This window comes from Sinocyclocheilus rhinocerous, unplaced genomic scaffold, assembly GCF_001515625.1.
Source record: "Sinocyclocheilus rhinocerous isolate Xijiao unplaced genomic scaffold, SAMN03320098_v1.1 scaffold697, whole genome shotgun sequence".
In the NCBI taxonomy this organism is placed as follows: Eukaryota; Metazoa; Chordata; class Actinopteri; order Cypriniformes; family Cyprinidae; genus Sinocyclocheilus; species Sinocyclocheilus rhinocerous.
In genome coordinates this window covers 1,969,998-1,982,179 of record NW_015664033.1, presented here as the reverse complement: position 1 = coordinate 1,982,179, position 12,182 = coordinate 1,969,998, and the positions used below count along the sequence as shown (strand labels likewise).

Sequence of the window (12,182 nt, the reverse complement as noted above, 5' to 3'; positions counted from 1 at the left end):
CTCTCTACGGTAATCAAAGTATCTCTTAACTCTTAGGATCTGTAATTATCTTTTAGTCTACTTTTGTAAGATTAAGACCATTGTACCACTCGCCCTGATACTATTCAAATGAAACCAAACATGACTGTAAATCTTATTTGCATTCATATAGAACATTCTACTATTGACCATTCTGAGTGAATCCAGTGGAGGGAGCAGATGAAAAGGCACTGATGCATATGTGAGAGAGGCGTTTCCTGCACCACCCCTCTGTGGGGTGTCTTGAAGGTGCCAGTGTATTGTCTGTTTCTCAGGAGATCAAAGTATCTGAGTTTCCTGAGTTTCTTTTATCCTTACAGAACTAAAAGCAAACTTATCCACCTTATTCTTCAATGCAGAAGTAAGCATATGGGCGAGACTTACGGTTCATTAGCCGCTATAGGGAAATAACGAGAAGAATAACAACGTGCAGTAAATGGTAAAACTGTTTGCACTACAAACCGGTGTGTTCATAATTAAGATAATACAATGCAATTATATGGTAAGACACACCAATTTGCAGTATCAAGCAGCCAAACGAGCTGTTTTGTACAGCTAAAAATATCTGGAGGCAAATGAGACCGGAAGCCAGACCCATAAAATTGACAAATGGCCGTGTCCGCTCTTACGGGAAAAATAAGGTGGATTAGAAAAACGAACACTTGAACATACATCAGCGTGATGAGAACTACTTAAAATGACAGAAAACATCTTTGGGAAAAATTTTATTTGAGGTGTAATTTGTTTATTTATTTTGCCTCAAGTCCCATTTGTTTAAATAGTGAGGGCGGGGTTTATGACCTGTACTACAGCCAGCCACCAGATGGCGATCAAAATGTTTTGGCTTCACTTTTAAAGGACATATGCCGCACACTTGGTTGATACCAAAATGACTCAATTCTACTGCCAAAAAGCATCTTTCTCCATTGACTTTTTTTGCAAGATGTACACTAGCGTTTAAAAGTTTGGGATCGGTAAGATTTTTTGTAATGTTTTTGAAAGTAGTCTCTTATATTCATCAAGGCTGCATTTACAGTATTAGACCAACACAACAGACAATAAACTATATATAAAAATATTCGTGTGTGTGTGTGTGTGTGTGTGTGGTTCAGGTATACCCTACGTTATGGGAACAATATGTCCCCACAAGGATATCCAAAATCCTTTTTTGATCCAAATTAGCAAAACAGTTTATAAATCACACTGGATGAAGTTTTTGGAAAATCTAAAAATGCAGAAAGTTTTGTGTGAGGGGTAGGGTTAGGGTAAGGGGATAGGAAATAGTGTTTGCACAGTATAACTATGTCTATGGGATGTACCCACAAAACATGGAAACCCAACGTGTGTGTGTTTATTTACAATGTATTTATTCTTTACTACTAAAAATAATAGTATAAAATATACTAATGTTTATTGTATTTTAATTAATTGTCTTAAAAATAAAAATTGTCAAATTCAAATTTCAAATTCAAAGCAAATTTAAATTTTCAACAAATCTTTTCGATCAGTCTTCACTTAACAGCTCGGACTGCTAGCTTAGAATAGCTCTGTTTACGTTCTATAATTAGCCAGAACAAGAAAAATCCCAAAAAAGCGATCTATGCTTTAAGTCAGGCATTGAGGAAGGTGGTTATCATCTTGCACAGAACGTACAGAAGCTGAGTAATAGCCATTAAGATAAATGGGAATGCTAAGGGATTGCTTTCTCCAGGTCTGACAAACTTCCTTCGTCACGCCCTGTTTCTAAAAATTGCTCTAGACAAATACTAGTGCAATGACGAATAACAATGAAAAATATCTTTCCCAATACCCCAAGCTCTCTTTCTATCATGCTAATGAGCAGTGACTAAGCAAAACAATTCACCAGAATGACAACAAACTTAGCGTGTGTATAAAAGTCATATTAGTAATAGAAAAACACAAAGACCACAGAGATAGATGAAGTAACTGCAGCGATGTCTGAGACTGATGAACTGTAATTGTAGATGAGATTAACACCCTCAGAACTAATGCACTGGTCACAATGTTTTGCCTCAGCAACACAGGCCTATATTACAGCAGGAGTGTGATGACGGGTTCATGAAATTGCATCTGAAAGCCTTGAACGACCCTCTGTTGTGTTTACGTGAACATGCCGACACCAGACCACATTACCATAATTGGTCATTATTATTTTCATCTGTCGCCGTTTATGCTCATGACACTGGAGGTCAATGTATCGCACAGCCTCATTTGATTGTATTCTTCTTCTTAATCTTTAAATGATTTATTTATGACTGACTATGACCAAGTCTTTGTACTGACAATCTAAAATGCATAAATAAACAAAAGGTTTATTAGAAATTTCCCAAGCAACATCTGCACCACACAACATGTTGCTTTTCTCATCCGCATCAAGCAGTTGGCAATTCCGTCATCCGTATGATCGTCCGAAACAGTCAAGCAAGAGATTTACTTATTCACCTCCTCACATCACGTGCATCTTACAGCTGTTTCTCCTATAACGCTCTGCCTATGCTAATGAGAAATCAAATGATGCTGAAATGGAGGCCTGGTTCGGTTTGGAAGTCACTGAGATCATCGATCGCAAAGGAACAAAACCACAAAGCCTTGCAGGAAAACATTATAACCCCCTTTTAATCTTTTAATATTCTAAACTGCTACTTTTCAAGCGCTCCCTTACACGCACACACAGACACCCATATATACACTGTCAAACCTCCATATGGGAATAATACACAGCTCCTGCTCCTTTAGAATACCATATGACTGCCAAGTGGGGCCGATAAACATTTCATTAGCCTCGGCCCATTATAAACATCTGCCTGAAGTCGGACACTGATTGAGGTAGGAGAAACTGAGGGTTGAGTAATGAGACATATAGAATAAACACACGTGTTCAGAAGAAAGCAAGAGCTGAAAGACAGAGCGACAAACATTTGTGAATTGCATCATCATGAAGAATAATTCTTGTGTCTTTTAACTAGATTAGAGAAATACTCACCCGACTTTCCCATTTTGGCCTTTTTGCCCTTTCTCTTCTTACCGTTTTTTGGTGCTGTTTGGTTCTGACTCTTTGACCTGCATTTCTCGTTCTTTCTCTGGATGTTCCCTGTCCTGTTCATCTGTTTGTTCTTCATCTCAGATTTAAACTAAAACAACAGTTGCTGCTCAGACATAAAGACGGATTGGCAGCACTGCTGAAATGTTTTTTTTTTTTTTGGAGGGGGAGGGAGGGAAGTCATTTGCCAAGTTTCAATTGCACAAACATAATCCTCTGTGAAGCCTCATGGGAGAAGAGAGAGAGAGTGCGAAAGAGAAGCTTATGACCCGTGAGTCTGCATCACTTTTTACAATACCTCACAATTTTCCGTCGTGAGCTTAAACCGGTTTTCACGAAGGTCTCCGCATTCAAACGCAGGCAACAACATGCCAGAACTGCACCTATAAAAATGAAGTGCTGTTACATTCTGCTAATCCCTTTTTTTGGAGAGCTGCTTTGTTTTTCAGAGAGGTTACAGGTTGTAACCAAATTATTTTAAGGTCAGGATGTTAGTGAAACATTGAGGAAAGACAGTCAATAAGTAAGACACAAAGACAATTCATGAAAAAAATTGTTAGCCTTTGCAATAATAAAAATTACTCTCACAATGAAATGCATAATTCATGTGCTCTTAAGCCATGATGCAGGTCTGTAAGATCAGCCAGAGTCACAATGCATCCCTCCCCCGATAAAGTACTGTATGTGACCCTTTTTTTTCTACCAATCCAGACTGATTTATGAATAAGAACATGAAGAGGATTGGCCACCTATAATGTAAGAGCTTTGGCTGTCAGTCAGAAGATGACATTAAAGTGGTAGTTCACCGGTAATATCGCAAAAAAATCTTCTTTCATGTTCCAATGAAGAAAAAAAAAATCATACAGGTTTAGAACATTGCTCAGAAATAGAAAACTACAGCTACTTCTGGTTGTCTGCTGAGTTTCCATGGATATGTTTGAGCAAAATTTGTGATATTGCAATATTCGGTAAGATATTGTGCCATTATTTGTGCCCAGTGCTGCATTAAGTGCCATTCACACAGATTCTGAGATGGAATATCAAGAACTGTTTTTAGATTAACTTTTTCTAATCAGAATCAAAAAATGCAAAGCAGACAGTGTGAAGCACTGAACAAACCCAGACGTTGTGCAACAGCCTAAAAACGTCCACCTGGTGCATGCGTACAAAGACCAAAAATTAAAAAGAGCGCATATGGAATATGCAAGCATTACCGTCGCAAGAGCTGTGCCAAGTGTGCGACCGCACAGGGCCTCGCGCCTCTAGAGGGCCTCGCTCCTGGACTGTATTTTATGTCATTTATGTCTAGTTTTTATTACTGTTTTTCCACCCATTTTGTCCTTCTAAAGACTAAAATAGTCATAGCTGATAGGCAGTATAAGACTCTGTGTATAAGAATGAGTAAAGCTGTTTGTTGTTAGGATGACAAAAAGTTTTAAAAGTTAAACTTATAGGCTGGTCTGCCTCAGTGGTCCAACAGCGCTCGTCAATGTCAAAATGATCAAGAATGATCGGCAAAATCAAATCAAAGAAGGCGGGTCTTACTGACACAGTCACAACGCAATGAGTGTTTGTGGAAAGATGTAAGTAGTACTGTATTAGAAAACTGTTCTACGATGGAAATATTCAGTGACCGACAGTAATAGACTATCTAGTGATGCAAACTACTCAACTTTTTATGAAATTTTGCCGTTTTGAATTGAAAATATGCGATCATGATTCATGTAAATCATAAATGAACGTGACAAGAGACGTTTGCGTTTTCGACTATTAGACATACGTTATTATTATTATGCAGTAGATCTTACAATTCTTATGAGCGTGTGCGTGACCAAGATTCGTGCGCAAACATGTCAGTGAGCACGGCATCACAATCATCAGATGTGTGTTAAGTTGCGTTCGTTACTATAGCAACCCCCCCCACACACACACAATTGCAGAGGACCTCGCACCTCCCTTGCGACGGCCCTGTATGCAAGGATTAATGCCTTCCAAAATTATTGCAAAATAAACCTGACAGGGTAATTAGGGCTCTGATGCAAAGTGGATATTCTGCTTTACTCACCAGATTAAAAAATTAAGCCATGAAATTTTATTTTGCTGTGCAATTATTTTATACTTTTAGCCGTGTATTACATTGAAGCAATATACAAATCAATCGGCCTAGCAGCAAGACAATTTTACAGCAATACAAATGCCAAAGTCCTCTAAGGTCTTGCTACAATCGATAAGACACAAGATGGTGCCATTTGTGTTTGTACGAAATGCGGAAAATCAAGTTCATCGTGCGATAGTAATATGAGAGACACGAGAGTAGCGCCGGAGTGGTCAGATACGGTGACCAATTAATTCCGCAGCTGGCCAATGGGAATCAAGCATTCTAAAGGGCCTTGTAATTTTTTTTAAAGATTTATTTTTTGGCATTTTGCCTTTTTTATTGTGACAGGACAGTATTTAGACAGGAAGCAAAGTGGGAGAGAGAGGGGGGGGACGGGATCGAGAAAGGTCCACGGGCCGGGACACGAACTCGGGATGCCCGATGCGACGGCGCTGTATGTTGGCCTGCTGTCCATGAGGCTATTGGTGTCGAAAGGGCCTGGCAAAAATTACATGAACCCTAATGCACAGTATAAGTAAACTTAGACACTATTTATTTCCTCCACTTACTGAACATTAGCTGAGATCATTCCTCAAATAGGCAACCAAACAAAAGCCTAAAGCTTAGCCGAACTAAGCTGCTGGACTTTCGCCATCTCAAACAGAACAAGTTCGGTTTACAGTGGCAAGCTCTTTATGACAGAACAGGATGCTCAGGAATGGAATGGATGAAACGATTAGCCACAGACAAAACTACAGCTTACCAAAAAAAAAACAAAAAATACAATCTCGGTTGGCCTCCTTTTGTAGATCACACAGTGTGGAAATGAAAGATTCTGATTGTGTTAATCAGTGTGCCAGAAGATGTTAGATAAAGAGATATGACTTTTACTCCTCCAGTCAGAAGACTTGATGTTGCGGTCAAACCAAAATCCCTGGAAGACAGAAAGGCCTGGGGGAATCCCTTTAGAAAGCTAGCCAAGAAGCAAAATAAGCATTAAAAAGTGACAAAAAGATTAGTGTATGGAGCTAAACCTTGACCAAGCCTGGTTTAAGACAGTTTAGCTAGTCTCCCGATCTTGACCAGCTGACTAAAACTGCTATTAAAATCGTCACACTGGGACACCTGCTAACCACATAGCTGTTTTTTTTTCTTTTTTCTGGAGGTAAATTGGAGGAGGTAAGAATGTGTTTCTTGTGGTTTGGCTGCCCTTATTTGCAGGAGCTTCAGTAACGGTGTGGAAGATAGCAATGTCAAACAAAATGAAAAAGTTATGTAACAAGTTTGAACAACCACATTTCTGTCACATTACAGATAACTTAGTCCAATTAGTGGCTTAAACTGAACAGGAGAACTACTGAAGAATAAGACCTTTTCTTATGGATGTTTGTTTCAGGATACATTCTGTTTTCAGTTTCTGTTTGCTTGGTTTATTATTATAGTGATTTTTGCATTTTCATATGCATATGTCTATGTTTTATTATTTATTGATCACTTATTCTTTTTACTTGTTTTCAAGATAAAATACTAAGATAAACTAAGATTTCAACATAGCTGGGTAATTACACATTTTGGGAGGATAAGGGAGAGTCATGTCGTATCTTGACCGCCAGAATCACCATTGATGACAAGGTGTGTTCGGATGTCTGAATTAGTGGTCTATGTGTGTGTGTGTGTGTGTCTATTATAGGTTTATATATCCTGGTGAGGACTTAAACCTGAATACACACAGACTCATAGGGACTCGTGTCACGGTGGGGACCTAAATTGAGGTCCCCATGGGTACAAAAGCTTATAAATCATACAGAATGAGTGTTTTTGAGAAAGCAAAAATGCAGAAAGTTTCCTGTGACGGGTAGGTTTAGGTGTAGGGTTGGTGTAGGGCGATAGAAAATACGGTTTGTATAGTATAAAAACCATTACGCCTATGGAGAGTCCCTACAAGGATAGCTGACCAGAATGTGTGTGTGTGGATTATTTTCTGAGGTTGATTGTTTGGTGTGGGCTTTGCAAGGGGATAGAGATATAATCCCATAACTCCCTGCCTCAGTGAGAAAATGGAAGCAACACAGTGACAGACTGGACACCACAGTTATCATTCAACCTCACACATGAACTATGCAAATTAGACCCATCCACATAATCTCATTATATATGGATGGGTCACATACATTTCAGATAAATACTTAAGCCACTTTGAGTTTAAACTATATATTTGACCAGTTACATGATCTTGTTGATGTTGCTAGCACTGTGTTCTACAGTTTGAGCTACAGGAATTCTTTATTGTTATAGGAAAACATTTTATGTACTCTATCACATTCCAACCAATAAACTATTTTATTAATCAGCATTTTAAACTTGCTTTTAAATATCTACACTACATTTACGTATTTGGCAGATGTTTATATCCCAAACAACTTACATTGCATTCATGGTATATGTTTTTTGAGGTCATGCATTCCCTGGGAATCAAATCAATGACACTGGTGTTGTCAATGCTATTTTAGACTGATGTAAAGCAATAAAATGTATGCATACTGTAAAGTAAGAATGTTTTTAATTATTTTGCCTGTGGTTAACTTTGAAAGGGTGATCATGCACATCTGCAGGTAGATGTGTGTAAGTCCATCTGGGGGCTTATTCCTTTGCATGTGCAGACATGTATGGGTCATCTTGCTTAACCACACACATCCGTGCACACACACACACACACAAACTTGCACACACCCTCCCCCTTACCCCTCTATCTCTGACTATAATCTGAGTGTATTAATCTGTTGTTTGAACTCCTTAAGCACAGACTGTCTATCACATCTGCTCGCCTCACCCTGCTAAAGCTTTGCAATTTATAAATCCCCAATTCCCCCTTCTCTGTTTCTCTACTGCAAGTTTTTCCCTAACTGAGCCCCGAGGAACCCTCATTTTACCTTCCTAAATCCCTGTCAATCTTTCCTTAAACTCCATGTCTGCAGAATCTGGTCTCCACTCATTGTGACACCGATATATGTCTCAATCTAGCGATCAATCTACGGCTGGTTGACTCCTCTTTCACTAGTGCCTCTAATGAAGCATGCCTCATTCATAATCTGCACTCTTAAAACCATCCATCATCTCTCTGACACTTCACACTACCACTACGCTCCAAAAATGCCCAACCAGGGCTATTTGTTAACTGATATGTGCTGTTAAGTTTGCAGCAATGACATGTGCAATGACAACACTGAGAGGAATTTAAAGGCAAAAAGGAAATGCCGTGCATGCTTCAACAATCATGGATGACCGATGATAATCATGTGCAAAAACTCATGTAAAGGACTTTATGTCCAATATACGGTGTTTTAGCATAATATAATAAGCCCAATTAAATGAAGCATGAACAAAAATATAGATAAAAGTTCTATGGCATACTGAGAAGGTAAGGGACAAGTTTAAACAGAAACAAGAACAGTAACATGCAGTAAATCATAGTCTTACCTGTACCGTTGTGCCGTCTCCCATCCAACAAGATTTAGGCATTAGGAAAGAGACATGTGAAAAGAATGGGTGAGAGGGTGAGAAAGAGAGAGATGGAGTGTGAGAGAGAGCGAGAAAGAGACGAGGCAAAGTCACAGTCTTTGCGTCATCTGAGAAAATTCTCCGATTAATAAAAACGGTTAGATTCCCTGAGCCTGGCTTGCTTGCTCAGCCTCTCTCTCTTTTGCTCTCTCTCCCTCTTTTTCTCATTTTCACAATGACACTATCCTAATCAAATCTATTTTATTAATCCTCCAATATCCTGTTATTTTGTCAACTGTGTCTGCTTTCACCAACTAATACATAATCAGACTTATTCATTGAATTATGGCCAGACAGACAGACGGACGGACAGATATATAGATAGACAGATAGATGGATGGACGGATAGATGGATGGACGGACTGATGGACAGATAGATAGATAGACAGATAGATAGTCACATAGACAGGCACAGAGAGATATACCTAATCTAACTAAAACCTAATTGGGATTTTTAAAAAAAAGAAAAAAAGCACTGCCATACTACATGAATGACATCAGAATTTGGAGGATATGTAAATGAAGAGAAAGATGGAGAAATAACTGTGGCATTCTGAATGATTTAAGATGTAGGACAAGTTTTATTTTAATGTGTCCCACTTCTACCCACTGGATGGCGATGTGGCTCTGTTTCCTTATATATATATATATATACATATATGATGCTGAGGGGGGCGGGGCTTAGGACAGGTATTTGCATATGTAGAATCACATCAAATGCCTCACAACTTAGTCATAGGACACAGAAAGATTGAGTAACTGTCATCCCGTCACCTGAAAACTTCACTTTTATGGCTGTGTTTGGCTGCTGAGAACCTTATAAAAAATGTGGTGATTGATGCATCACTCAGATTCACAACAACGGTATGATATTACCACACACACAGGCACATTAGATCTCCTGGATGTAATGGTTTAAACACGCCCAGATTCACTGCTGAGAACTCAAAGTGCTCTGCTAAAACATTACTTACTGACTACATACTCTGCCCTGAAGGCTTTAATCAGTAGCAGACCAACTCTTTTAGGCTCCAACCACTCACCTCAATTTATTTGATGTGGAAAGAAAAGAATACATAAGGACTCAGTGTGCCAAACTGTATCAAAACAAACATTGCCGCAGGTTAATTAAAGTTTTCCCCATAAAACATCTGTATGGAATCTGGTAGCATATTGAGTAAAAGACATAAATTACTTAATATGATTCTAATTTTTTTTGCAGTTAATGTCTATATGAACAAAGACCCTCGTGACTTTTTTCTACTTTTCATGACACATATGATTAGATCTGTCCTGTCCCAGTTGAATGCAGAGGAAACCGAATACTGAATATGTTAAATGACCCATTACGGTGTCAGCTGGTTTTATGTGTCCAGAGTAAGATAATGTAATAATACTAATGTGACAGTGTTTCTCGGCTTCAATACACTTCTTTTAAACACCTGGCTTTTACAGGGATATTTCAGCCAAAATGAAAATACTGTCATCATTTATTCACCATCCCATCTAACAGGGAACATCACCAGAACTTTTGCTAACGTTCTGGCAAGGTTCTCTCAAAGTTCACAGAGTTCTTCTATTAACATTAATAGAATTTTCCTTCAAAGTTATCTTGTCTTTAATAACATTTTCAAAACATTAGCACACAAATATTATTTATACATTGTTAATGGAATGTTTTTATTTTAAATGAAATGTTTTAGTTGGATGTTCATCTAGAAATTTTTAAATGTTACTACTTGTTTCAGATTATTCAGAGGTTATTCAAAAGAAACAATCCGATGTTTGCAAAATGATAAAAATGGAATGTGCCCTATAGAGAAATGTGTGCATAAACAAGGAGAAACATTTAAAAAAACAAGGAACATTCAGAACATTACATAATGGGAATATTAGCAAAATGTTCTTAGAAGATATTTTATTGTTCCAAACCTGTATGACTTTCTTAATAATAATAATAATAATGTAGAACTGTTTTTGTCCATACAATGAATGTTAATGGGGTCCAAAACAACACTGGACCTCACTGACTTTCACTTTATAAACATTTTTGGGCAAACTACATTAAGACAAATGTACAATACCCCCCCTCACACAAAGTTATGCACAGCCTCAATACACCTCTATTAAACACCTGGCTTATAATAGTTCACCCAAAATGAAAATATTGTCATCATTTATTCACCATCCCAGCTAACAGGGAACATTGCCAGAACTGGCAAGGTTCTCTCAAAGTTCACAGAGTTCTTTTATTAACATTAATAGAATGAATAGAAAAAGTTCTCTTTTCTTATAATATCCTCTTATAATATTCTCAAAACATTAGCACAAAAATATTATTTATACAATGTTTATGGAATGTTTTAGTTGGATGTTCATCTATTATTTTTTTTTACGTTTCAGAATGTTCAGAGAATATTCAAAATAAATATTCCCATAATGTTTGCAAAATGATAATAATGGAATGTTCGCTACAGAGACATCTATGCATAACCAAGGAGAAACATTTTAAAAACATTTAAAAAAACAGAACATTCAGAAATGAACATCCAGAAAAAACATAATGGGAATATTAGCAAAACGTTCTTAGTTCTTAGAATGTTCTTTTGTTATGTTGATCCAAACCTGTTTGAATTTCATAATAATAATAATTGTTTTTGTCCATATAATGAAAGTTAATGGGGTCCAAACCAACACTGGACCCCATTGACTTTCATTGCATGAATATTTTTGGGCAAACTACGTTTAGACAAATGTACAATGCCCTCCTCACACAAAGTAATGCAATGACCAAAAATGTGAAAAAATTAGAAATGTTAGGAGAATTTCTATACACACACACAAAAATATATAACAAAAACATACATATAGGCATTCAAGTCACTATCACACACCCTGTCCCACAGGACTGACAGATGGAGGGGCAGAGGAGAGCTACAGAAGTGGAGCGGCCTCTCTGTCCATTCCCCTCTCTCTCCTGCTGTCTATTGTGCAGCGGATGGGCTGTAAGTCTATCTCCTGCTAATTGCCACAGTGGTTCAAACACAAAGTCTGCCGCTGAAACAGTACCCAACAGGGTGTTGTATAGTGAGTAAAATTTACAACGTGTTACATTTCTCCTTCAGCATACATCAGGGAGGAGGGATGTCTACCGCATCAGTCAGAATTTAAATGTTTAAAGGCACGCACACATTTCGAAGCACACAATATTAATCATGCTCACTGGAATGTCTATCTATTTTGCTTTTTTTTTTTTTTTTTTGCATGGCAAGGTTAAAATTCAAAAACACTGTGATTAACACTGATTTATAAACAGTCTCTAATTTGACATCTGTGCAGCAAAACTGCTTATTTTTCTGAGGGCACTAGTGATTTTGGTGATTATTTGTGACCATTTAGACAGAAATTCCTGTCTTGAAAATTTGAGACAACATTCATCACAATGGA

The 12,182-nt window shown here is 37.8% G+C and overlaps 1 protein-coding gene across 2 annotated transcripts in view; it reads right to left on the bottom strand.

Moving 5' to 3' along the window:
- The window catches only part of slc1a9 (solute carrier family 1 member 9), a 22,600-nt gene extending 13,793 nt beyond the window's left edge, over positions 1 to 8,807 (bottom strand). Inside the window, exon 1 of one of the 2 annotated variants that reach the window (XM_016539998.1) lies at positions 8,655 to 8,807. Coding sequence is in view for 1 of the 2 variants with exons in the window: in XM_016539996.1 (XP_016395482.1) it covers positions 3,023 to 3,158 (136 nt within the window). In the remaining variant the exon portion in view is untranslated. Of the gene's footprint in view, positions 1 to 3,022; positions 3,327 to 8,654 lie in introns of those variants that run through there. The other variant, XM_016539996.1, reaches the window with a different exon arrangement.
- Positions 8,808 to 12,182: the final 3,375 nt, after the last annotated feature.